Here is a 25,270-nt window from a genome sequence, read left to right on the forward strand (position 1 = left end):
TGACAGGGTGAGCTCCCGTTGTTCGGTCCCAGCGCCTGCCAACCTAGCAGTTCGATGGCATGCCAAAAACTGCAAGTAGATAAATAGGTACCGCTCCAGCGGGAAGGTAAACGGCGTTTCCATGCGCTGCTCTGGTTCGCCAGAAGCGGCTTAGTCATGCTGGCCACATCACCTGGAAAATCTGTGTGCAGACAAACGCCGGCTCCCTCGGCCAGTAAAGCAAGATGAGGATTGCAACCCCAGAGTTGTCTGCAACTGGACTTAACTGTCATGGGTCCTTTACTTTTTTATTGCTTATCTATACTATATTCTGTATATTTCCATCTTATCAGGTGGAGTTGGTTTTTGTTGGAGATAGTAAGCTGCTTTGTGCAAGGGCGAGACTAGGCCTTTTTCAAACAAATAAACCCTTTTCTTATAGTCATTGCAGAAGCTGTGTAAAAGGAAGAATCGGGGTGAAGGAAGATGAATGGCTTGATAAGATTGTCATGAAGGAATGTTCTACATAAAGGGGTGGCAATCTGAACGCCATTCTTTTCTTGACTATAAGTTACTAGGCATAAGTTACTAGACCTATAGACAGAAAGAACAGTGAGTTTGTATATACCAAACTAAAATGATATACCTCTTTCAGAGCAATTCACTCTTCATTGGTCTGACATCTGGAAGTGTGGATGTTTTAAATATAAATATAAAACAAGACAACAAAACAACTTTGTATGGAAAAGGTGTGAAATATCATGGTGAGATCCTTTTAAAATAATTTAATGTACATACAAATAGGAAGAATGAAACCATAGCCTTTTTATAGTAAAATTGTTAATGTATTTTATGGAGATGATTTGAACACATTGGTGCTGCATTCCTACACGTATGTCTGAGAAGTGATGACAGGATTGCACAATAAATCAGCATCAAAAAATAAAAGTTAAAACATTGTTCCTGAGTTTTACTCAGGAAATTATGCTGGTATAAAGGGCATGACTTAGCCAAAGTAAGGACTTTTAAGTGAAGAAATTGTTCAACACACCTTTAAATCTTTCCCACTGAAGACAGTGGGATTACATAGAGGCTAGTTTTGGCAGAGCAGCTAAATGGTGGTGACATGATTTCAGGTCAGGCAGGCCCTGTCCTTGTTGAATGTCCAGCAGGCATTTTAACTGAATTCTAATCCTATCATTTTAACTGATCATTTTTGTCCTAAGGAACTTGTATACTGCTTAGAGACTATTGCAATTAAGCAGTATATAAGTGGTCAAAAATAAATAAATTAATAATCAGACATTTGTCGCCCCCCCCCCAAAGAACCTCAGATAGTGCAGCCTGCTTCTACTTTCACTTGAAATAAGTCCCTTTGATTTCCATAGGATTTATAAGTCTGTGTGCATAGGATTCCAAACTAATTCTTTTGTCAGAGAAATCCTTAAACTAAACTGTGTTGGCCTCATAATGTTTTGGTGGCCTGGTTTGTACACCCTGGTAAGCCATAGCCTGAAATAAGGCTATGGCTTACAGAAAATAAGCAGCGTGCTCAAACCATTCCCACCTTACTCTTCCCATTGCTGCAACAAAACAAATCACAGTGTTGGCTTCATATTACATGTGAACCAGTGCCCCTGGTTGTTTCTCTCTAAGCAAACAATGAGCATCAAGCCAGGAACATCAAAGAAAACATAGTTGTATCAAAAGTCTCTGACAAGTCCAAGAGAATCAACAGGGTCACACTCTTCTGGTGCCAGTTATCCACCAGTGTGAGCAATGAAGTGTCAGTCTCACATCCAAGCTGGAAATCAGATTGGAATAGATGCAAATAATCACTGTCATAAAAGAAAATGTGGAGTTGGTCAACCATTACACATTCAAGGACTTTTTTTGCCTGAAAGAAAAAAAGATAGTTATTTAGATCCAATGGGACAAGCAATGGCTCCTTGATAAAGAGTTTCACAATTGCTTCCTTGAAAGGAGTCAGGACATCAAATTTTCTCATGGCATTTTTAATCACAATGATCCAGATCCTTTCTCCTGGTCCAGTAGATCTAAGCAGTCATGGTGGACATGAGTGCAGCAAATGTGGCGGCAATCCTCACTGCTCCAAGTGTCTTGAATAAATATCTTCAAGTTGCACAAATTGGACACAGTGGCTGAATATCTGCAGAAGGTGTGGGGAAGCTTCCTCTCTCCAGTCAAGTTTCCTAGGGCCAACATGACCAGAGTGGGGCCAAAACACACATCATTCTCACACGGGCATCGAATTATCATGCAAACACCTGCCATTTTGTCTGGTTTCTCTTGCTCTCTCACCCCCCCACTTCACTTGCATTTCACCTCTCTGCGCTAAGAAAGGCCCACTGCACAACCATATCACTTCAGATCACACTAGGCATGGACATTGGGCAGTGTGCTCCTCTCAGCAGATGGCTGAGCTTTAGCATCCTCCAGCCTCTCCTCTCACATGCAGCAGGAGGCATAGCAGGCCAGTGGACCAAGTGAGAGAACAGACAAACAGTGGCCATGACATATGGAAGTAAGCAAAGCGAAGCCAGAATATTTTAGTAATAAAGTTGTTGTTAGGTTGCAGAAAGAAATGGAAACAGAATAAAGCTTTTTTGGTCCTCTAGCACAACATATTCTGCTCAGGTGTTGGTGTTGTGCTAACATAATTATTGAGCAGACATCATTCTGTCAGAACACTATAAGTAAATGAATGTGTGTAGTTCTAATCCAGGCATCCCCAAACTGTGGCCCTCCAGATGTTTTGGCCTACAACTCCCATGATCCCTAGCTAAGAGGACAAGTGATTAGGAATGATGGGAATTGTAGTCCAAAACATCTGGTGGGCTGAAGTTTGGGGATGCCTGTTCCAATCCATTAAATTATCTCAATAGATCTTTTCATGACATAATTGTTTCTTCAAGGGCACAACTTCTTATTGGGCGTCCTGTGAACAAGCCTGCAATCCTTACCTGAGAGTCAGCCACACTAAATAGCTGAATAAGCATGCATAAGATTGCATGGTCATCCTCATTCTATATTTGGATATGCATGGTATCCAATGAGAATATCGATTACTTCAGAAAATTATTGATGCAGTTTCACATTCAGCTGTTAATACAGCTTTCTGGCCATGAATGCATGACCTGAGCAGCTATTTCGTGATCAACAGTAGCACTGACCTTTCCCATGCCTAACCTTGTGTACAGAATTAGCTTGCCATTTAATTCCACCCACTTAGTCCATAGTAGATCTTTCAAGTTTTACTGAAGTTCTGTAATACATTTCAAAAATGATTCACACTTTCATTCTGTAGGTGCTGACTTGCTAGTAACCTATTTTTAACTAGTTGTTACTAGTAATGGGTTCTCTCAGTTCATTTCAAAAAAAATTGCACTCTTTTATATTGATAGAACTTATAAAAACAATGAAGAGTTCAGAAAGTTACAAAGAAGTAATATATCTTATCCGTAAACTTCTGTTTTTTTGAGATGAATGAAGGTTGGAACATTCTGTATTTGAGTTTCAATGGCCTGGGGGGGGGGTATCTGGTTAGAACACAATTCTTTTCCTTTGGGCCTATTTTATAGTTTAGATAGGATCGAACCAATTGTGTTTTTTTTTGTTTTGTTTTTTAAAAACATTTTTTAAAACAGTGGCAAGAGTCAAATCACTTGCTCACTTGATCAACTGATAAGTGCCGATTTAGGGCCAATCTGTACATGATAGAGGCAAACCTAACTCTGCCTCAGTTGTGAAGAAAGTAAAAGTGGATTGGTAAAGTTCCAATTTTAAGAGTAAAAGAAGCACCCAAATGAGTGCAGGATTCCCACCCACCCTGAGCAGCTTATCCTCCAGTGTTACTTTACCCACTGGAGAGAGAAGTAGGGTGAGGGAAGACCGGGGGGGGGGGGACCCAGTGCAGACACATCATCATTATAACCTTTTTCTGATTGTGCACACATTGTTTGGGAGTGGGTAAGGTGAATGAATAGCCCACCCCTGGCCCCTGCCAAGGCTGCTCACAGAGCCATGCAGACCTTAAATCCACCACTGTTCTGGCACATGAGATTATCATTTCCTGACAAGGGTGCATTCAGAATCTGAAATCGGATCCTCAAATTCACAAATTATATCAGAGTATTCCTTTTCTTTAAGGGAAGAATGAAGAAGAAGAAGAAGCTTTCTCAGACAAGTACCACAATGGCCCTGTACTGGCAGTGGATTCCTGCAAGAATTATTCTCTCTTTTTAAGTTGCGGGTAGGTGAATAGTTTAATGTTACCTTTTGTAACATGGGAAAAGGAAGACAGGACATGTGCTATGAAATCCATAAATCTATATTATGGCTGCATGCCCCCAGACCAGCATCCAGCAGAGTGGGGCAAATGCCAGCACCCACCACTGCTGACACCAGCATTATTTTAACCTTTTCTTTTTAATAAACTTTTCTTTAAAAAATCTCCACCCTAAAAAGAGAAGTACTGGGTAGGAGGGAGATGGCTTCAGGCAAAGCTGGCATGCTTTATCATAATTTCAGTATTTTGTTGCTGCTGCGGTTTGTTGCTGTTGTTGTTTTTCAGGTGGGGTATCACTCTTGTTAAATACCTTAGTATTTGGGGGGGGGGACGGGGACTAAGTGGAAATGAATATTATCACCTGCCTCAAAAAGAGTACAAGTCTCCATTTTGCCCATTGTGAAATATGATAACTTGCAGGTATCCAGTGAATTTTTATTTATTTATTAAGCATGCACCTGGAGATAGAGAAATGCCTGTGTGCATGGAAGAAGGTTGCAGAGTGGGGTGGGGTGGGGGGAGTGATTTAGGGGAGGGGCAAAATAATACAGCCTAGGCACATTCCATTAAGCCCCACCCACTGGTGTGGGCAACAGCTGCAGAATAGCAATACAGTCAATATCTATTTGGGTTTTAAAATGAGTGTGTAGAATCCAATCGCCCATGCAGAAAAACAAATCTGAACGACCTGCTTGTGTTTCTTGAAGCATCTCATACCAGAGGCATGGGGGATTAGATTTAGCTGGCAGGTCAGATCTTCATTTACCCCAGCCCCTGTGGGTCGACTTTGTCAGGTGGTTGATAACGTTCACCAGTCAATCACAACAAGAGCAGGTAATTTCCTCATCCACCCACCCCCGCCCTGCCTCTGCAGAGAAAGATATTTGGATTCAAAGCACTTCCTTCAAATTGCAACCTCTAGGGCAGGGGTTCCCCAAAAAAATTTCTTGAGGACCCCTCATCGAGCCGCTATTGTGACAAGGACCCCCATTGATTTCTAATCCTAAAATTAAAAAGTGAGAGCCAAATTAAGAGTCTTTTTATATTTTATATTTATACGTTTTTTACAGTTACAACAGAGTACTCCATCAGTATACAGTTAGTTTTAATTTTCAGTTCTTAATGAGATGAGTTAAATCTGTCCTTTGAGTCCATTATTTCTGAAATATTAGGTTCCAAACTTGAAACTTTCACTCTGAAATCCGACCGCATGTCGAGCCGATTCCTATATTTGTTTTTCATGAAACACATGGAAGAAAATGCTTGCTCACACCGATATGTGGTTGCAAATGGAAGGATCTTTTTCATTGCCTTATCTCCAAGTTTCTTGTAGTCCTTGCGGCATACAGCAGAACTACTGCCTCTATCTAATTGTAGTTTTGCGCTAGACTCTGCTCATGTAGGAAGCGGCCAAAACAAAAAATCTGTTATCATACGAAATATAGTTAATATTTTTTTTTATTCTAATAGGATCTTGAGGACCCCTCTGGCATAGCTCGCGGACCCCTGGGGGTCCCCGGACCACCTGTTGGGAACCACTGCTCTAGGGGGGAAAAGAAAATGGAGCATTTTCTCTCTCCAGGGGTAGTGGAATGGATTCAAAGCACTGGAGGAAGATATTTGACTCTAAACCACTTCTACCTGACCCCTTGGCTATACTAGGGAGTTCCCAATACCAGCTGATTTTGGGGACTGCGTTTTGAAGCACTGGCAATCAGCTGATTGACACCTGTGGAGGGCTCTTTTCAAGCACCTAGAATTAGCTGATGTCTAGCTGATAGTACGAGCTTCAGCTTCAAAGTGCCTCTTCGGCAACAAGCTAAGAGAGAGGGGTATTATATCTAGAAATAGAGAGGTTGTGGTGCTAACAGGTAGAATTAGTTTTGGGGTGTGTGCTTTTAGCCCACTGAAATCAAAGAGTGTGGCCAAAGTATTTGAAAACAATTTTTAAATAGGAATTTAAGCAAGAAATGAATAACGTGGGGAGGACAACCATTTTCCTTCAGCCTCCCATGTCCCTTCTCAATCTGTTCTGCAGAGTCTCTTACCCCCTCTGGATAAGATTTAAACAGACATGGAGGGCTGCAGGGTGGAGGGGGAATGACTTAAAACTACAGTGGTGCCTCGCTTAACGAATGCCCTGCTTAACGAAATTTCCGCTTAACGAAAGGATTTTTCGAGCGGAGGTTGCCTCACTAGACGAATGCGTTTTATGAAAAATTCATCTAGCAAATCGTGGTTTCCCATAGGAATGCATTGAAATTCAATTAATGCATTCCTATGGGCAAAAAAAAAAATAATTCAATGCATTCCTATGGGATTCGCTAGACGAATTTTTCGCTATAAGAAAAGACCCGTGGAACGAATTAATTTCGTCTAGCGAGGCACCACTGTACTTCGCTCCCCATTCTGCTCCTGGAAGTCGTACCATCAGCTGAGCACCACTGTTGGATACTAGCTTGTGTGTCTTTTATAATTTTGTTTTATTTCTCAAACATAGGATTTCATTCATTTAACACAAACAATGAAAAGGTTAGAAAAACCATCATCCTGTAATCTGGAACCTGGTATACTCAGTGCTAAACTGAACTTCACATGAAATGTGTATGACTTAATTCCAATTTGCTTTAGTGCTGTGTGGATCTTGAAAGTAAGCTTCTGAGAAGAGTGAGTTATATTCTGTCTTAAGACTATTTCCCATGATGTTCCCTTTATTTTCTAGTTCAGATTCCACGATAAAGCTATGGGATACACAGAAGAATTTGGTGGCAGATATCACTCTTGATAACACTTTAAGCACAGCCTGTTTCCTGAATAGTTCGGGTGATATTTTACTGTCTTTCAAAAATGATATTTACGTCTTGTCTCACAGTAAGACACTGGGCTTATTGAATGCAAATATTGATGCCTCTAGCATCTCAGCAACAGGTAACCTTTATCATTATATTAACAGAATTTCTTAATTTTTAAATAATATTTCGTACTCAGGCAGTCTGATCCCATCCATTTTTACTCAGAAACAAGTCCTACTATATTCACTGTGGCCTATTCCTGTGTAAGTGTGTACAGTATAGGACTGCAGCCTTTTCTGCTAATTGGTGTATAGCAGGCATGTCCAACAGGTAGATCGTGATCTACCAGTAGATCAGTGGTTGTCTGCAGTAGATCACTGGGAGATCATTGGCTCCCTCCTCAAAGAAGCTGAACAACTGTGGCTCCCCTTAAAAAAGCTCAACATTTTACCTCCTCCCTGAAAAAACTCAACAACTTTGACCTGAAGCCCCAAAAAAGGGGGTAGATCACTGCCAGTGTTTAACTCTGTGAGTAGATCGCAGTCTCTTGGGAGTTGGCCACCCCTGGTGTATAGGATAATTTTGCATGATACAATTAGCAAACTTACGTCTAACCAGCATTTAGTATTCATCTGTACACCAACACTAATTGGTATTAACATAAACCAAGGTTTCTGTCATAACCATGTTTTGAAATGGGGTTTGAACTCTTGGTCTGTGTCAATCATGGTAAGTACGGATGTAACAGTAACCTAGGGCTGACATACGTCCTGGAATTTCTGACAGGTGGCACTTTGTTCTGAATTGTCTTGGGCAAGTCAATCGAGAAATCCTGTTTTGTACATGGGGGTTTGCTCAACAATTTTGGGTTCGAACCTATTATTAAAGATGAAAAGGATCCATTCTGGAAGAGGAAGTGTACTTTGCAAATTGGGAACCAGACTCAGGAAACCATGGTTTTCAGGGAAATTGTGTTATGCCTACCCTGGCTCATTGTGGTATCTTATTTGGCAGTGTTCATTTGAGCGAAGAACACAAAAATTAGTTATTGATAACCAATATGCATGTGAAAAACAACTCAAATTTCTTTTTATTGCTTTCAGGGGTATAGTGCTAAGTAAAAATTGTAAATAAAATGAAAGTGGTTTAACATTACGGTTTCATGTTGCAATGTGAATGCTGCAATATAAATGCTGCTATCATGATCTCTTCTCCAGAATCCTATATTTTTGAAAGTCAACCTCCAGAAGAGCTAGAAAGAGAGAAAACGTACATCTCCAAGCCGATTGAGATGGCATCATATCTGGTATGTTGTAACTGACACAGCATTTTTAGCAACATGAAGAAACAGAGGTTGCTTAAATACTGTGCTCTTATTCACTAAACTGAATTGCATCTAAAATCATGTGCAAAGTCTGCCATCCTCTGTTAGATGCACTGCATTGCAATAACTGCAAAACTAACGTACGTGACACCACAGATTTTCTGAGGAAAATACAATCTTTGAACAATCTTCCTAACAATACTATACTAGCCACTATGGATGTGGAATCTCTATATACCAACATCCCACACAATGATGGTTTACAAGCCATAAGGAACACCATTTCAGATAAAACCACAGCGGACTTTGCTACCAAACTCTGCCACTTTGTCCTTACCCACAACCACTTCAAATTTGGTGATGACCTGTTCCTCCAGATCAGCGGCACAGCCATGGGAACCCGCATGGCCCCACAATATGCCAACATCTTCATGGCAGATTTAGAACAACGTTTCCTTAACTCCTACCCACTCAAACCTCTCCTGTACCTGCGATACATTGACGATATTTTTATTATCTGGACACATGGACAACAGACCCTGGAAACCTTCCACCAGACATTCAATGACTTTCACCCCACCATCAACCTAACAATGAACCAATCTATGCAAGAAATACATTTTTTGGACACTACTATAAAAATACAGGATGGACATATAGACACCACCTTATACAGAAAACCAACTGACCGACAAACATATCTACATGCTTCTAGCTACCATCCCAAACATACCAAACAATCCATCGTATACAGCCAGGCCTTACGTTACAACCGCATCTGTTCCAACTCTACAGACAGAGAATCTCACCTAAGAGATCTACAGCAAACCTTTTTAGAACTAAAATACCCACCTGATGAAGTTAAACAACAGATCAACAGAGCCAGACAGATACCTAGAGAGAACCTGCTGCAAGACAGACCCAAAAAAGAAAATAACAGAACACCACTAGTCATCACATACAGCTCCCAAGTTAAAACAGTACAACGCATCATCAGAGATCTACAGCCTCTCCTGGACAATGACAGCTCCCTTTCTCAAGCTCTGGGAGGAAGACCTTTCATTGCCTACAGACAGCCACCCAATCTTAAACAACTCCTCACCCACAATAATACAACCACCAGACTTAACATGGACACTGGTACCAGAGCCTGCAATAAACCCAGATGCCAACTTTGCTGCCACATACACCCAGACAATACCATTACTGGCCCCAACAACATCCAACATACCATCTCAGGACTATTTAATTGCTCATCCTCTAACATTGTGTATGCCATCAAATGCCAACAGTGCCCTTCAGCTCTCTATATTGGACAAACAGGCCAAACCCTACGCCAAAGGATAAATGGACATAAATCTGACATCAGGAACCAGAAGACAGAAAAACCAGTAGGAGAACACTTCAATCTCCCAGGACATTCTATACAAGATCTCAAAGTAGCTGTCTTACTACAAAAGAATTTCAGAAATAGACTGGAAAGAGAAGTTGCTGAATTGCAACTTATCACCAAGCTCAAAACCATGGAGGGACCTGGTTTGAACAGAGATATCGGGTTCCTATCTCATTATACATGATAAGCGATCTTCAGCCATCTCCACCCTTGCTTTTTCATGCAAAACCATTTGCAGTCGTTTCCGGTCATCAACAGCTATCAGTCAGTCAATCACCCATTTCCACCACCCTTCTGAGTGATCCCCCCTCCCCCTCCCCACCCCTCCCCACCCCTTCTCTACATAAGTGCCTGGAAACTTCCATTTCACTGTATCTGAAGAAGTGTGCATGCACACGAAAGCTCATACCAAAATAAAAACTTAGTTGGTCTTTAAGGTGCTACTGAAGGAATTTTTTTATTTTACTGCAAAACTAATATCTGTTTTAAAACTTGGATTTGGAATCTGTCATTAGCAAAATATATTATTTTTTTCTGTATGATATGTTGAAAACTAGATTGCCACAGTTTATTTTAGTAAATTCAACATTATGTAATGTTTCTAGATTTAATTTATAGTAGATAATTTTTTAGGAGCTGCTTTACTTTGGTGCAGATCAATTTCTGTATAGGATCAGATTTCACAAACTTGCTATAAATTCATAGTATTACCCTCTTAAGTCCTTAAGGCTAAAATATGATACCCATATACTTGGCAGTAAACCTAGGTGGAATCTACACACATATAAAAACCACTCTGAAAATGCTTTCTAAAAAGTTTTGACAAATACGTTGAATTTTGCAGAGCTCACTGTTTCCATCTAGTGTCACATTTGTATATTACACTTTACAACTCATTTAAAACATTTTATTTGCTGCTGTGTAGCTGAGTCCATAATTTAACTCAATGGGACTTACTTCTGAATGTATTTATATATAGTACTGAACTATGACTTGAACACACTGAACATCTGTAACACATATTCCTGTTCATTAATAGCAATATTATAAAAAATAGACTTTTATCATGAATATCTTTACTATTTCTCTAGGTACCTTACAAGGGATATGCCTTCACTGAAGACTTCACATCAGACTTGTTGGTTTTACCAAAGAAGAAAGGAAAGGTTGGGTTATAGTGTAATGAAGCATATTTTGCACAGTTATGACACAGATCCTTCAGTATCACAAAAAGACACCTATATCAAGTTTTAAGTTATATCAACAGCTATTTAAATTTAATTGGCAAATAATGAATTAATCCATTAAAATGCATATAATTAGGTGTAAACAAGTAATTTTAGATGTTCAATTATAAACAATTTTATAAAAATAATAATAATAAGCAGATTACATGCATTTGCTATTTTTTCTTCCCTATTAGCCAGTCTGCAGATTACCAGTGGCTCCCTCAGCAATCTACTGCTCTCCCTGTACCTCAGATGTTTCTCTGAATATATTTGATTGCCTGCTCCAACCTGGAACTCCCGACTTAGAAGAACATGATAAAGCTGAAAGTAATGGTTTAAATATAAATATAATCATGGGGGCTGTCCTTTTAATGATCTTTGGGTTTGCTCTCCCTTCCATCTTGGAAACCTATCCCAGCGTTTCTCAACCACTGTTCCGCGGCACACTACTGTGCCGCGAGACGGTGGCTGCTGTGCCGCAACGTGAGGCAACGAGAAGGGCGATTTGCGGCCGCCAATAGGCAGCGCTGACCCGCCAGAAAGGAAGCCGACCAGGTCAGTCTGGAGGGCGCGAGGGCGCGAAGGGTGTTCCTCCGTCATCTCCTCGCGCTCACTCCCTGAGCGAGGCAGCGCTTCATGGCCGAGGCCGCCTCCTCACGCTCTCCCCGCGCGCTCAATGGAGAAGGCAGCGGCGCAGGGCGGCGGGGACTCTGGAGCAGCAGCAGCCCCGTCCAGCGGCGGCAGGAACAGCAGCAGCCGCCCCACCTCGGCGGGCTCCTCGCCGTCCTCCTCCGCCAGCCGGGGAGGGCTCTCGGGCCACCAAGGAGCAGCGGCGGCGGCTACACCAGCGGGGAGGCCGGAGGGAGGCGGCGGTGGCGGCAGCAGCCCCAGCTCAGCCGCGGCCAGCCCAGGAGGGAGCGGGGGGCTGGTGGCAGGCAGGACGACGGAGGCGGTGCTCGAGGGCTCTCTCAGCAAGTACACCAACCTCATCCTCCCTATTCCTCAGTCCCCCACCCATTCCCAACCCCCAGGATTTGCCCCGTCTTTTAATGGTGGTGTGCCGCGTGATTTTTTTGACGGAACAAGTGTGCCGTGGCCCAAAAAAGGTTGAGAAACACTGACCTATCCCAAAGCAGTGCAAGTGTTTTTTTCCCTGGCATGGCAGAGCCTGTTCCTTATCCGCTTGCTTCAGCACACAACACTAGAAGTCCTTTGTGACTGAGAGAAGCTGGGAACTGGTTTTGCCCTTTTCTACCTTGCATCTTGATTGCTCCTGTCCATTCCATGGCCCCGTTTCCATTTCGCTTCCATTCCCCTTTTGTTCCCTTGGTTGCATCTACAGTGCTTCTAACCATAGCTGAGGAACGGTGTGAACTGATTAATTGATTGGCTGCCTGTTAGGGCATGTTATTCTGTTCACAGTCAAAAGCACATCTGAGCGAAGCATGGGCTCTATCACACTGGTCTTCGGCTGGTAGGTCAGGACCCAAAGCCTGATTTGAGGTGGGTCATAGCAGGAGCACTGCTACCATGCAAATATGTGGTATAAGATTAAGAAATGGGTCCCCACATGCATGTTTGGATTTTAAAAGGGTCCTGGGTCTGGAAAGGTTGAAGATACCCCACCCTCCCCACTTTGGTCTAGTAAAGTCTATCTCCCTAGTCAAAAGTTTCATTGACTCTTTGTGTAAGATTACAGGGAGCAGAAGCAATGGACCTGATTGAAGTTCTCACTGTTTTCTTTCCTCAGTGTCCGAAAGAATGGTTGTGACAGATGATAAGAAGTATGTGCCTGGGCCAAAATTTCCAGCACAAACTCGTTTAGAAATACCTTTCTTTGGAGTTTCTCCATGTTCATCTCTTGTCTTTGAAGAGCCCAAGACAGAAACACAACCTAAGGAGCAGGTTTGTATTACCTCCTTTGTGGCTGACTTAACCATACTGATAGAGTAGCAGGCTTCACTCGGAGAGTGGAAAAACAGAAGCTATAGGTTTCTTTGTCTTAATATCCTGGGCATGCATCCCCTTTTAAAATTTTCATTGGAGCCAAGTTTATTATATCATTGGCTTACTATACAATTTGAAAAGAAATGTTCCTGCTGATTTGAACTGAAGCATACAGCAATACTCCATATATCATGTGATACATGACTCAGATAGACTTGGACCCCTTTAAGAGACAGAGGGCCAAGGGACACCACAACCTCTCATCTGTGGCTAAGGGGGCACTTTCCCCCAGTACTCCTAGAGTTGCTAAGAGAGCAGGTGTCTCTTCGAAACATCAGAAGACTGCTTTCATTATGGGCTGAGTTTTCAGCCCCACTTCCTTGGCTCAGAGGACCTCAGGGGGGACTTCTGTCTGGTATGATGCCGGGGAAGATCAAGGGCAAGAAATTTCTGCCTTAATAATCCCGATTCCATATGTGCACCATGTAATTTATGATCCTGTACTAGATTTTGAGCGTGGCTTTATTTTAGGAGTCTTTTGTAAGATGCTATGGCAACATGGTTTGGACTATAAAGCAGGATAGAAGAATTCTAAGTAAGTAAACAAACAAACAAACAAACACCTCAGAACATTTGCTCTACTACTTAATTTTAATAGCGGTGACCTCTTATGTATTGATTCCCTGAATTTGTAGACAGATGGCCAAAACAGAGATGTTACGACTACTTTATACCATATGTGGACAAGGTTTTCCCATCAAGGGCAAAAAGCCACAGGGAAAATTATTTATAAGGCCAGATAGCCAAGAACACTCTTGCAGAACACACTATGCTCACAAGAGGGGCTTAAGGATTGCCTTCTTTGGCACATGTCTATTAAATGGCAGCTTCCTATGACCTTGATTGAAAAGTGATCAACTTCACCAGGTCCCATAAGTCCAGATTCAGCAATTAGCTATTCTGCTTCACTTGTAAGCTAATATTGTTGAGAGGGAAACATCTCCTTTTGCTCTCTCACCCTTTCCTTCTTAGCTGTCTGGACTCATAAAACATGGAATGTTTCCACATTTTTTGATTTAGCTGGGGTCTACATTACAGTTATAGAATTGCCAGATTTTATGTTGCTAGACCTTTGGAGATCTCAGAAAATATGTGTGTTTTTAAGCGTGTTGGAACTGAATCTTCTTCTTCTTCTTCCTGAAAATTAATGCTGCTTTATTGCTTGTTAAGGTTGCTTCAACAGAGAGTGAATTACCCATTGTGGAGCCAGTACAGGAGATTATAAGTAAACAGCTGTATTCGATAGAAGAAACAGTCCCAGAAGCTCCAGAAGATTCGGGAGCTGCTGAAGCTCCAGAAGATTCGGGAGCTGCAGGAGCTCCAGAAGATTCGGGAGCTGCAGGAGCTCCAGAAGATTCGGGAGCTGCAGGAGCTCCAGAAGATTCGGGAGCTGCAGGAGCTCCAGAAGATTCGGGAGCTGCAGGAGCTCCAGAAGATTCGGGAGCTGCAGGAGCTCCAGAAGATTCGGGAGCTGCAGGAGCTCCAGAAGATTCGGGAGCTGCAGGAGCTGCAGGAGCTCCAGATTCAAAGCAAGCGACTACCCAAAATTTGAAGGGAAAAAGGAGCCTAGAGTGCTTAGATTTAATTCCACACATAGGTATTTCAAGATGTCTACTTCCACTACAGTGGTACCTCACAAGACGAATGCCCTGCAAGATGAATTTTTTGCAAGACGAATGTGTCTTGTGATCTGATGGTGACTCGCAAGACGAATTCGTTTTGCGAAAAATTCATCTTGCGAATCGCGGTTTCCCATAGGAATGCATTGAAATTTAATTAATGCGTTCCTATGGGCAAAAAAAGAAAATTCAATGCATTCCTATGGGAAACCGCAATTCACAAGAGGAATTTTTTCGCAAAACGAATTGACTCACGGGACGAATTAAATTAGTCTTGCAAGGCACCACTGTATTTGCTTTCAGTGAAGTTCCCCTTCCCTTTTCTTGACCACTCCCCCCCCATGCCTCAGTGTCACAATTAGGCTTGAAAGATGCCTTGCCTTGGCTAGAAAAGGAGGCTTTGTTCAAACCTAGTTTCAACAGAGGGGCAATTTCAGGCCAGTTGCAGCTGGGGAGGAAAAGATTAGCCTTATCTATCCAGCAGAGATACACACTCCTGTACATTGAAATTCTCCCCCACCAGCCCCACTACAATTGGACTTGAAAGAAGCCTTCTATTATAGTCATAGGAAAAAAATGTAAGCCTAATTACTGGCACAAGAGTTTAAGAACATCTTTTGTTTTAGTTTCATTCTTTTCTATGAGAAGAGGGCATTGGAGGGCATTCCTTCAACTGAGGATGATATGTCCCCTCTGATACAGAGTCCAATTCTTCAGGTGCTTCTCCAGAGGCAGGGCTAACCTTCTGTTCTGAAGAAGTGTGCATGCACACAAAAGCTCATACCAATGACAAACTTAGTTGGTCTCTAAGGTGCTACTGGAAGGGATTTTTTAAAATTTTGTTTCTTCAGTTCCAGATCAATCCTGCCTCACACGCAGAATGCTTGGTTCCTGCTGGAACTTTCAAGAGGCTGGCTGTTTTCCTTCTTCAGGCCTAAACTTTTAAAAAATCATTTCCTTACAGCCTGTTTCCCTCCCTGCCCCTTTCCCATTCTCAACCCATCTCTCAATGCATTGAGCACAGACTTGAAATGGAGGACCACAAACCAGCAAATGGGTTTAGGAGCCTTCCCTCACTCCACTTGCATCAAGAAAAGCCCTTTGCCAGGTAGCGCAATGGCACTGCATCCTCTTCTTCAGCACCAATAACTACCCCCAGAAAGCACCCATGATAGACAGTTCTGGATCAGTGGCACCACCTGTAGCTCATCCAGAAGCACCCCAACTTCTTCCCTTTCATATAGGGCAGGAAGAGGACAATAGCATGACCAGCCTTTTGAAGAGGGCCAGCAGAAGTTGGAGCACTGCAAGTCCAGTGAACTGGAACAAGGCCAGGTGCCAGAGGAAGCCAGGGAATAAGTACTCAATTTAACACAAGCCCAAGCTCACTTTAGAGACCTCCCAGAGTTCATACAATGAGCCAAAGACTTAGTGGCTCCATGAGCCCTTCCATCAGAGGCAGCCAGTTCCTTATGTATCTGCTCCATGCCTCATTCACCCCCTTAAAAACACAAGAAGAAGAGAACAAAGCAAAAATTGCTGCATTGATAGAACAAGACATAAACTTAAGAAAATCCACAGTTCCCATCCAGGGATCTCAGACTGCCCTTTGTCCAAATGGCTTCCTTCATCTGCCTGACCATGAGCGTGTGTCCTCCATGCAAAAAGACCAAACATCTCCAGAGATTCAAGGCAAGTAGAAGATAGTTCTCTAAACTTGTCATAGCATAAAATATCCCCCAGGATCCTCTACCTTGACGTGGATGCGCAAAAAAGAGAAAGAAAGCGTCTGAAGAATTGGACCCTGCCTATCTCTGCCAGCTGTTAATCCAAGGTTGAAAGAATGCTTCTCATGTCAGAGCTCCACAAGAAAATGTCTTCTGCATGCAGAAGGGCACCTTTAGATCCAACCCTTTATTTTCATGTAACTGGTGTGAAGTCTCATAAAACTGAGAGGCTTTTTCATCATTTTTTGTAGATTCTTTAATATATGAAACAACCAAAGGAAGATATTTGAGCAAATACAGACTATTTGACCATGTAAAGGTATTAATCATCATGTTTAATATTTTCTTCCATGTTAATGATGTTTAAATTCCATTGATTTAAACAGAAGCATTGGTCATAACTAACTCCAGTTGAAAACAATAAGCAAAAAGATACTTAATATTGGCCAAACTATATCACTAATTTACAGGGATGATTTTGGGTGTGTGCTTTCTAAAGGCTATCTTACTAACTTACTACATAAATATCCCAGTGTTGATGTGAAGTATAAGTTTCACACCAAATGAAGCATGAGTTCTCAGCTATCTTTCTCTGGAGATCAAAAGTATAAGACAAGAACATGACAAGCACTTAAAACAGGCATAGGCAAACTTGGCCTTGCAGATGCTTTTGGACTACAACTCTCACCATCCTTGACCACTGGTCCTGTTAGCTAGGGATCATGGGAGTTGTAGTCCCAAAACATCTGGAGGGCTGAGTTTGCCTATGCCTGACTTAAAACAAAAGCAGCCTACAGCTCTCTGCCAGCTTCAGACTCTCCTTTCACGCTCTCTCCTAGACAGAACAACTAGGAGGTGATTCTTAAAGATACAGCAACACCAATTTATTGAGTTTTTGGTACTTCAGAGCAGAGGTTGATTGAAAATTACAGTTCTCTTAATTTTTTACTTGCCCGATTTACTGTAATCTCCAAAATGTTAAAAGTTTTCTTCTTTCTCTCTCTGCTGTATCATTCTTAAGCTCGGTAACACAACCACAGCATAGGCCAAAACTTAAATCAGAGCTTACTGTGCAATGAAATAATGGGACGCGGGTGGCGCTGTGGTCTAAACCACTGAGCCTAGGGCTTGCTGATCAGAAGGTCAGCGGTTTGAATCCCCGCGACGGGGTGAGCTCCCGTTGTTCGGTCCCAGCTCCTGCCCACCTAGCAGCTTGAAAGCACGCCAAAGTGCAAGTTGATAAATAGGTACCGCTCTGACGGGAAGGTAAACAGCGTTTCTGTGTGCTGCTCTGGTTCACCAGAAGCGGCTTAGTCATGCTGGCCACATGACCCGGAAGCCGTCTGCAGACAAACGCCGGCTCCCTCGGGCTATAGAGCGAGATGAGCGCGCAACCCCAGAGTCATCCATGACTGGACCTAACAGTCAGGGGTACCTTTACCTTTATGCAATTAAATGGTAGTTTCAGAGATATGGAAGGATGGGTCACTGTGCAACGCACAATGAGAGGAGAGATTTCCCCCTCCACGCTCACTTCATTGCGTACTGAACAGCGATCTAATGAACATTGCATCCACCACATGATTGTAACATACAATCAGTATGATTTTGGTTTTTCATGTCCGTTCTTAGTTTGACACATGGAAGTTGCCTTTGGAGACGACTGAAGTTAAGGAAACAGTGTAGGTCTCTGAGGTATATTTTGAGCTATCCAGCTCAATCCTGGGTAGAGAGAGATGTGGCCCGAGTGTTCAGGCATGGCAGTTGAACATTGCATCCACTTCCAGCATTAGCATCTCTTCTGTGCCTGTATCAGATGACTTCTAAAGCATTGGTCTTGGTCCTAAAGTTGGCATTGGTGCAAGACTCATGAATGCTGCCATCTTCTCTGTCGCAGAGCTGTGTTCCTGCCCTGATGATACAAGGTGTGTCCCATCAATGTTTACCTCAAGGTGGGACTGTGCTGCTTTCTGCTGTGGGGCTCATTTCCCAGATGCTGGTTGTGCTGCTGTTGCCATGGAAGAGCTTAACAGAAAGAAGCAGCACACTACATTTGCAATGTTTGAATATAAGGCAGTGGTGACCAAACTCGGCCCTCCAGCTGTTCTGGGACTACAATTCCCATCATCCCTGACCACTGGTCCTGTTAGCTAGGAATGATGGGAGTTGTAGTCCAAAAATAGCTGGAGGGCCAAGTTTGGCCACCACTGATATATGGGGTTTCTAACTGGGACAAGTAGTTATATCATGTTTCTTATAATTATGTGATATTATGAAATATGCTGCATAATTTTTCAAAATCTGTGTGATATGCTTAGGAACCCAAGAAGCTCATGCCCAAGAAGCTCCTGAAAATAGGAAGGTTGAGTCTCAAAACGATGCGGACACCCAAACATACAAAAAAAAGTTTGCTTGCAAAGGTACTTTTTGTTATTCTAACAAACGAAAACATTATCTGGATATTTATAATTTTAACTCAATTGCCGGTTGTTGGGGTGGAGATGAAAGAAAGTTTGTTGTCATTTACATAGTAACTTTGCATGAGAGACATATATATATATATATATATATATATATATATATATATATATAAGTTTTACAATTATATACAATAACAAATCAAATGAAAAGGAAGAAAAAGCTGTACCATACAAAAAAGAAAAAAGAACCACAGGTATCCATTTGCAGCTTACATTTCTCAAATAAAATAACATTTTATACAAATTGTCAACCTAGCTTTGTATCTCAAGTTGCTGCATTTTTCTTCCTGGCCTGTGTTTTCCTCTTAACCTCATTTTCCCCAACTCGACTTCCTCCTCTCTCTCTTTTGGTTTTATTTCCCATCCAATTATTTTCGTCCCGTTATATGTTCTGCCAGATACCTTTTTCCATTTAATTTTTAACTATACTCTTACATCATGGTTGCGTACCCTCTTGTTGCATTTTATAATGGTAATCTACTAGTTTTCCCTTTTTTCATTTTGTTTTCTCTTTGGTCTTCTTTACTTAAATTTTACAGTACTCTTTCCTATAAATTATAAATTTTTCCAATTCTTTTTGAAACTTTTGTTGTTTTTGATCCCTGATTCTCCCCGTTAACCTCGCCAGCTCTGAATATTCTATCAGCTTCTCTCTCCAGTCTTCTATCATTGGAACTTCCATTGTTCTCCACTTTTGCGCTAAGATAACTCTTGCGGCCGTGGTGGCGTACATGAAAAGTTTGTGATCTCCTTTCTTTATACTTCTGCTTAAAATTCCTAATAACATTTCTTCAGGTCTTTTTGGGAACGTGTATCGTAACAGTCTTTTTAATTCATTATATATTTGATCCCAATATGTCTTTACCTTTTCACAGAGCCACCACATGTGGTACTTTAATTAAATTTTATTTAGTTTTGTGGAAATACAATATATTTTGTTCCTTTATGACTGTTCCTCCTTATCAATATCTATATCTGAATTTCTTTCTTCTTCATCAATGCTTTTCTCCTCTCTTTCCCCTAACATGTCTTTCTCATTATCATTCTCTTCCCCTCCTATTGCCCCCTCTTCACTACTCTTCTCCATTCCTAAGGCCTGTCCGTATTTCCTTCTAAATTTTCCTATATCATTCTGGTTTTTAACCGTAGTTCTTATACCTTTGTAGTAGAAGGTGAGTCCAACCGGGTTTTCCCATCTAAAGCCAATATCATTTCTCCTCAATACTTTGATGAACTCCCAGAATTTTTCCCTTTTGCGTAACAGTCTGGTAGGCACCTCTTTAAATATGATTATTTCCCTCCCATCGATTGCCAGTTTGCTTATAAAGCTTTGTCTAAGGATTCATTCCTTAAGAACATCAAATTGAACATTACTAAACAATCCCCCGGGAGTTTTCAGCATGAGAGACACTTTTTTTTTCTTCCTCCCAAAAGAGAACACTTCCAATAATATGGCTTGGGTATACTAAGATACCTTTTACATATTAATTTCTTTCTTGGATACTGGCAGCCATTCCACCTGGCTGCAGCAGACACACAGGTGAGGCAGCGCACCCACTCCATTGGGTCAATTGGGATAAGCTGCTATTTGATCTTCCTTCTCTGGAATTGTCTCCTGGCGACTGTTCCAACTGGTCATTGCGCAAGGAGAAAGCTTTGGAACCCAAATTCCAAAGGCTTGTTTTTATTTCTCTTTCCATACCCCCCCTTTTTTCACCCTGTCTTTTAAATTGTACATTTGAACACAGGGCATTATAATTATTTTAAAAAGAAATAACAAGGTCCATATTATTGGGGAATGAAGGAAAAATGAGAGCCAGCTAATTTTCTTCAAGAAACGAGCATACAGTGGTGTCTCACTAGACGAATTTAATTCGTTCCACGGGTCTATTCTTATAACGAAAAATTTGTCTAGCGAATTCCATAGGAATGCATTGAAATTTTTTTAAAAAAATTTTTTCCCATAGGAACACATTAATTGAATTTCAATGCATTCCTATGGGAAACCGCGATTCGCTAGACGAATTTTTCGTAAAACGAATTTGTCTAGCGAGGCAACCTCCGCTAGAAAAATCCTTTCTTTAAGCGAAAATTTTGTCTTATGGGGCGTTTGTTAAGCGAGGCACCACTGTACATAGAGTCTGCCCCCAAATGCAGCACTTCTGCATCAGACAGTTTGCTACTAGAACGTGGGGCATGGTTGGTTCATCGTTGGGTGAAGTGAGGAAGGGGAAATGCAAGCCAAGAACTTAATTTCAGTGGTGTTGGTACTTCTCACTGTGCAGTTATGGGCATGCTTGAGAACTGCAAATGACCCTTCACACTGCATCCAAGCCTCTGGCCACAGGAGTAGCGATACCACTGCTTGACAAAGGTGGACTGTAAGTGACCATTCCCATGCTTTTGTTCAAAGTACTGGAGTTACAAGTGCAGTGGAACTACAATTCTCTTTCTAAGCAAAGTGGATTTGCAAGTCCTGGTTATAATTGAATGTAGTTGGTGTCAAAATGAAAGCAAACCATGGAAGGGAGGAAGGGAGGGAGGGAAGGAGGGTGGGGGTGGGAGTGCCCAAGAATAAGCTTCTTCCAGCATCTCAACCATGGTGCACCCATGATTGTCTGTATGGCTTGTCCTGCAGAATGCTTGCTGCGGAAAAATGACTTTCCTTCTCTTTTGCCCTCTAGAGTGCTATGAGATCTAGAGACCACACATACGCCTCATGTCCCCAATCAGCTATTTCTGTTGGTAAGATCATATGTAGGGAAGACAAGAATAAAAATAAAAATGAAGAAGTAATATTTCACAGTACATTTGGGGAAGACATTGGTTTAAAAACAGAAGTTGGAATTCACCATCGTACTAATTTGATTGTTCTGTCAGCACAAGCATTTTTGCTTGCCCCCCTTATCCCCACCCTGTGAGCTTTTCTGGGTATTGTCTCAACCCCCAGAGTGAACTTGGGGAGATATGGGGCATGCTGGAGAGGGAGAGAGGAGGGAAAAACCCCCATTGCACTAACTGGAGTCCTCTCCTGGCTTCTGCTAGTACAAAGGGTTAGTTGAATCCGTTCCAAAGTACCGCTTTTTGTTTTGTTTTGTTCCATAGTACTTTTAATCTTTAGAGATGAATGAAGACAGTATTTAATTGATATTTTATTTATTTATTTATTTATTGAATTTATATACCGCCCTATACCTGGAGGTCTATTTCTGAACTTTTTAATGCCTTTTGTTTGTTTTTTTTAATTGCAATTATCTGTTGAGTTTATGGGAATACTATATTCTGTTGGGAATCTTGTATAAACTAATTCTTTTCCTCTGCCTCATACATTTCCATTTCAGATTCAGTGGGTTGGATCCAGGCTAACTGAGCAGTCCTAACATGGCAATAGTGAGGGAGATACCACCATCTTATTAAAATTACAATTGCCTTCCTTTTGTTGGTTATTCTACCAGTTGCAGCAACTGGTGATAGCTTGAGTTCCTAGGAAAAAGCCTTACGCTGTACAGTTACCATAAATAACCAGAAGATGGAGCATAGGCTACACTGTTTGAAAAATGTGAAATTTGTGAACTCAGTTACTTGTTGAACACTGTAGAGCAGTGGTTCCCAAACCATTTCCCCCATGGACGGCTTGAAAATTGCTGAGGTTCTTAGCAGACCACTTAATGACTTTTCTGACTTGTCACACCAACTGCAATGTGTTGTGCTAGATGCTGTATGATTTTAAACTCTTATTGCTTCTTTCATTTCTTATATTGTATTTTATTATATTGCAATTTGCATTTCGTAAAATTCAAACTGTCATGCAATATAAGAAAGAAAAGAAGCAATAAAAATACAACTAAAAAACAATATGCCTATTTAATGCAAGACATGCCATGGGCCAACTGGATGAAGCTCACAGTCTATGGGTAGTCCAGGGACCACAGTTTGGTAACTCCTGCTGTAGAATGTTATGGTCATCCTCTTGCCAAAGAGAAGCATAGTGATATGCCTGGTGAATTGTGGCTAAAAGCAGCACAAATAAAGACTCTGTATTCTCTTACATAGTAAGCACCATCACCCTAAACTTACTGAAGGCCAAGTTTAGAACTTACATAGCTGTATGAATTCATTAGTAATTCTATTCATAAAACCTCAACACTATACTTAAATTCACACTAGTATGTAATCTAATGTTTAAAAATGCGAAGAAGGAGATATATGAAGGATATGTAGTATTTTAAAAATGGCAGGTAGCCATGTTGTTCCATTAAAAAACCAAAATCAAAAGTAACAGTAGAACGTCCAACTACTATTAGAACCAACTAAAAAGTTAATGATGAATTGAAGTGCGTGGGCTGCAGTTCCATCAACAGTTTCATCAGTCTGGATATTAAAGAAACAATTGGCATGGGGTCAGAAAAGACTAGTCTTATTTTCTCTGTAAGCCGTCTTGAGTCCCTGTCAAGAGAAAAGGTGGGGTATATAGATTGCTATACAGTATTTTGTAATATTTTTTTAAAAAAATGGAATGGAGGAGACATTCTATTTTTCCAATCTCTCTCTCTCTCTACCTAGTGGTGGCATGAAAGCCTATGTCAGCAGTTAAGTTGGTTCTGTTCCAATTAGTGCTAAAGGCAGAACCCGATAACTGCTTGCATTTATATTTTCAAAGAGAGAGCAGTTGCATGTGCTTGTAGTTTTAGCCATTGATGCAACCTTAACTGTTTTGGGGTTTGTTGCTCCTTGGCTCACAGAAGCATTTCCCCAGTACTATGTTTTCATCATAAAAAAATTCCTTCCAGTAGCACCTTACAGACCAACTAAGTTTGTTATTGGTATGAGCTTTCGTGTGCATGCACAACTGCAACAGGTTGACGACTGCAACAGGTTTATCACACCTATCAGCCAATCACCCATTTCCACCACCCCCTCTCACTATATATAAGGCTCTGGTGACTTCTGTTTCAGTGTATCTGAAGAAGTGTGCATCACACGAAAGTTCGTACCTATAACAAACTTAGTTGGTCTCTAAGGTGCTACTGGAAGGAATATTAGCCATGCTGCCTGGGGCTGATGGGAGTTGGAATCCAAAATATCTGGAGGGCACCAATTTAGGGAAGACAGCTAGTGTATAGGATTCCTGCCTTGAAATGGATTCTGTGGAATTTCCAGCAGAACTTGCTATAGATTTACAAATCTCTGCCACGTATGACAACTTGGGTAGGAGTATTACTCTGGAGCAGGGTAAATTAAATTAAATTAAATTAAAGAGTATATGTAATCTGCATGTAACAACAGATTCAATTTGTTTAGAGGGCCAATACCCCAAAAATGCTCAGGGGTATATAATCATGTACATATGGATTAAATACAAAAGCAGGTAAGAAATGACTGTAGTTTTGTAGTTAGTGTTGCCTCTTGAGTGCTGACCTTGGGACCTTGAAGTTTTAGCCATATAAAGGCTTTCTAATTAAGTAAGCAAATGCCTATCAATATTTATGATTCATAGTTTCAGGCACAGCCTCTCTATATTAATCCAGTCAAAGGCAGCAGAAAGAATGAGAGAAAGAACAGGCAAGATTCTTTCTCCTGGTTCCTCCTGGTTCCTCCAAGGAGAAGAACTGTCGCTCTTGTCTAGAAATTCTTGGATCCACTGGAGAATGCCTTTGAGTCACCATGTTTTAATTGGGTTGGATCCTCAATGAGTCTTCCTCCACCATCTCAGTGAGGGAATCAGAATGAGAAAAACAGAAAAAGCATAGACTCTAGCTTCCATGGTTAATAGAATCAGCAAGCTGGCCCGACATTCTTAAGCAGCCACTAAGCTGAAATCCAAAATATTAAAATGGTTAACTGCTTATCCTGGATGGAATAGCTCTGATACTTCCTTAAGTAGAAAAAAATGTTGTCTCTTCTGAAAAGGGGCAGCAGGGAAGGCAGGAGTTTCTCTTTGGATCAGTGTCCAATCAGCACCCATCAGGGCCAAGTTCAACACTGCAAGTCAGTCTATGATTTTACCAAAATTCCCACCATTGCATGGGTACTGACCATTGTTTCTTTTGGAATTAAAATTCACTCCATATGTTAAGAGTGGGTCCAAAATTCACCAGCTTAGATTACAGGGGTGTCAAACTCAAATTCATCGGGGGCCGCATCAGCAGTTTGGTCACCCTCAAAGGGCCGGTTGTGTCTGTAGGACTATGTGTCCACTCTTTATTATCATAAATTATTGTCACTGCATTCAATTATTACTGTTTTTTGTAATAATGTAAGCTCATTCCCGCCCCCACGTGGATCACATTCCTGCGTCATGGCGCGTGTGTGGGAGGGGATGTAAACGAGGGAAATTTGAACAAAAGGTGGGGATCGACGGCTTCCGGAGGGGGGGGGGCTCAACTAAACCTTCGGCAGGAAGGAGAAAGC

At 41.5% G+C, this 25,270-nt stretch overlaps 1 protein-coding gene across 1 annotated transcript in view; it reads left to right on the forward strand.

The window, feature by feature from the left end:
- The window catches only part of LOC118080053 (uncharacterized), an 81,873-nt gene that overhangs the window by 39,436 nt on the left and 17,167 nt on the right, over window positions 1-25,270 (forward strand). Inside the window, exons 16-26 of the mRNA XM_088663274.1 lie at window positions 635-743; window positions 4,150-4,252; window positions 7,011-7,216; window positions 8,298-8,386; window positions 10,889-10,963; window positions 11,221-11,353; window positions 12,777-12,931; window positions 14,204-14,630; window positions 16,631-16,698; window positions 18,698-18,799; window positions 21,544-21,604. Of these exons, the coding sequence (XP_088519400.1) occupies window positions 635-743; window positions 4,150-4,252; window positions 7,011-7,216; window positions 8,298-8,386; window positions 10,889-10,963; window positions 11,221-11,353; window positions 12,777-12,931; window positions 14,204-14,630; window positions 16,631-16,698; window positions 18,698-18,799; window positions 21,544-21,604 (1,528 nt within the window). The remainder of the gene's footprint in view (window positions 1-634; window positions 744-4,149; window positions 4,253-7,010; window positions 7,217-8,297; window positions 8,387-10,888; window positions 10,964-11,220; window positions 11,354-12,776; window positions 12,932-14,203; window positions 14,631-16,630; window positions 16,699-18,697; window positions 18,800-21,543; window positions 21,605-25,270) is intronic.

This window comes from Zootoca vivipara, chromosome 2, assembly GCF_965207765.1.
Source record: "Zootoca vivipara chromosome 2, rZooViv2.hap1.1, whole genome shotgun sequence".
Classification (NCBI taxonomy): domain Eukaryota; kingdom Metazoa; phylum Chordata; class Lepidosauria; order Squamata; family Lacertidae; genus Zootoca; species Zootoca vivipara.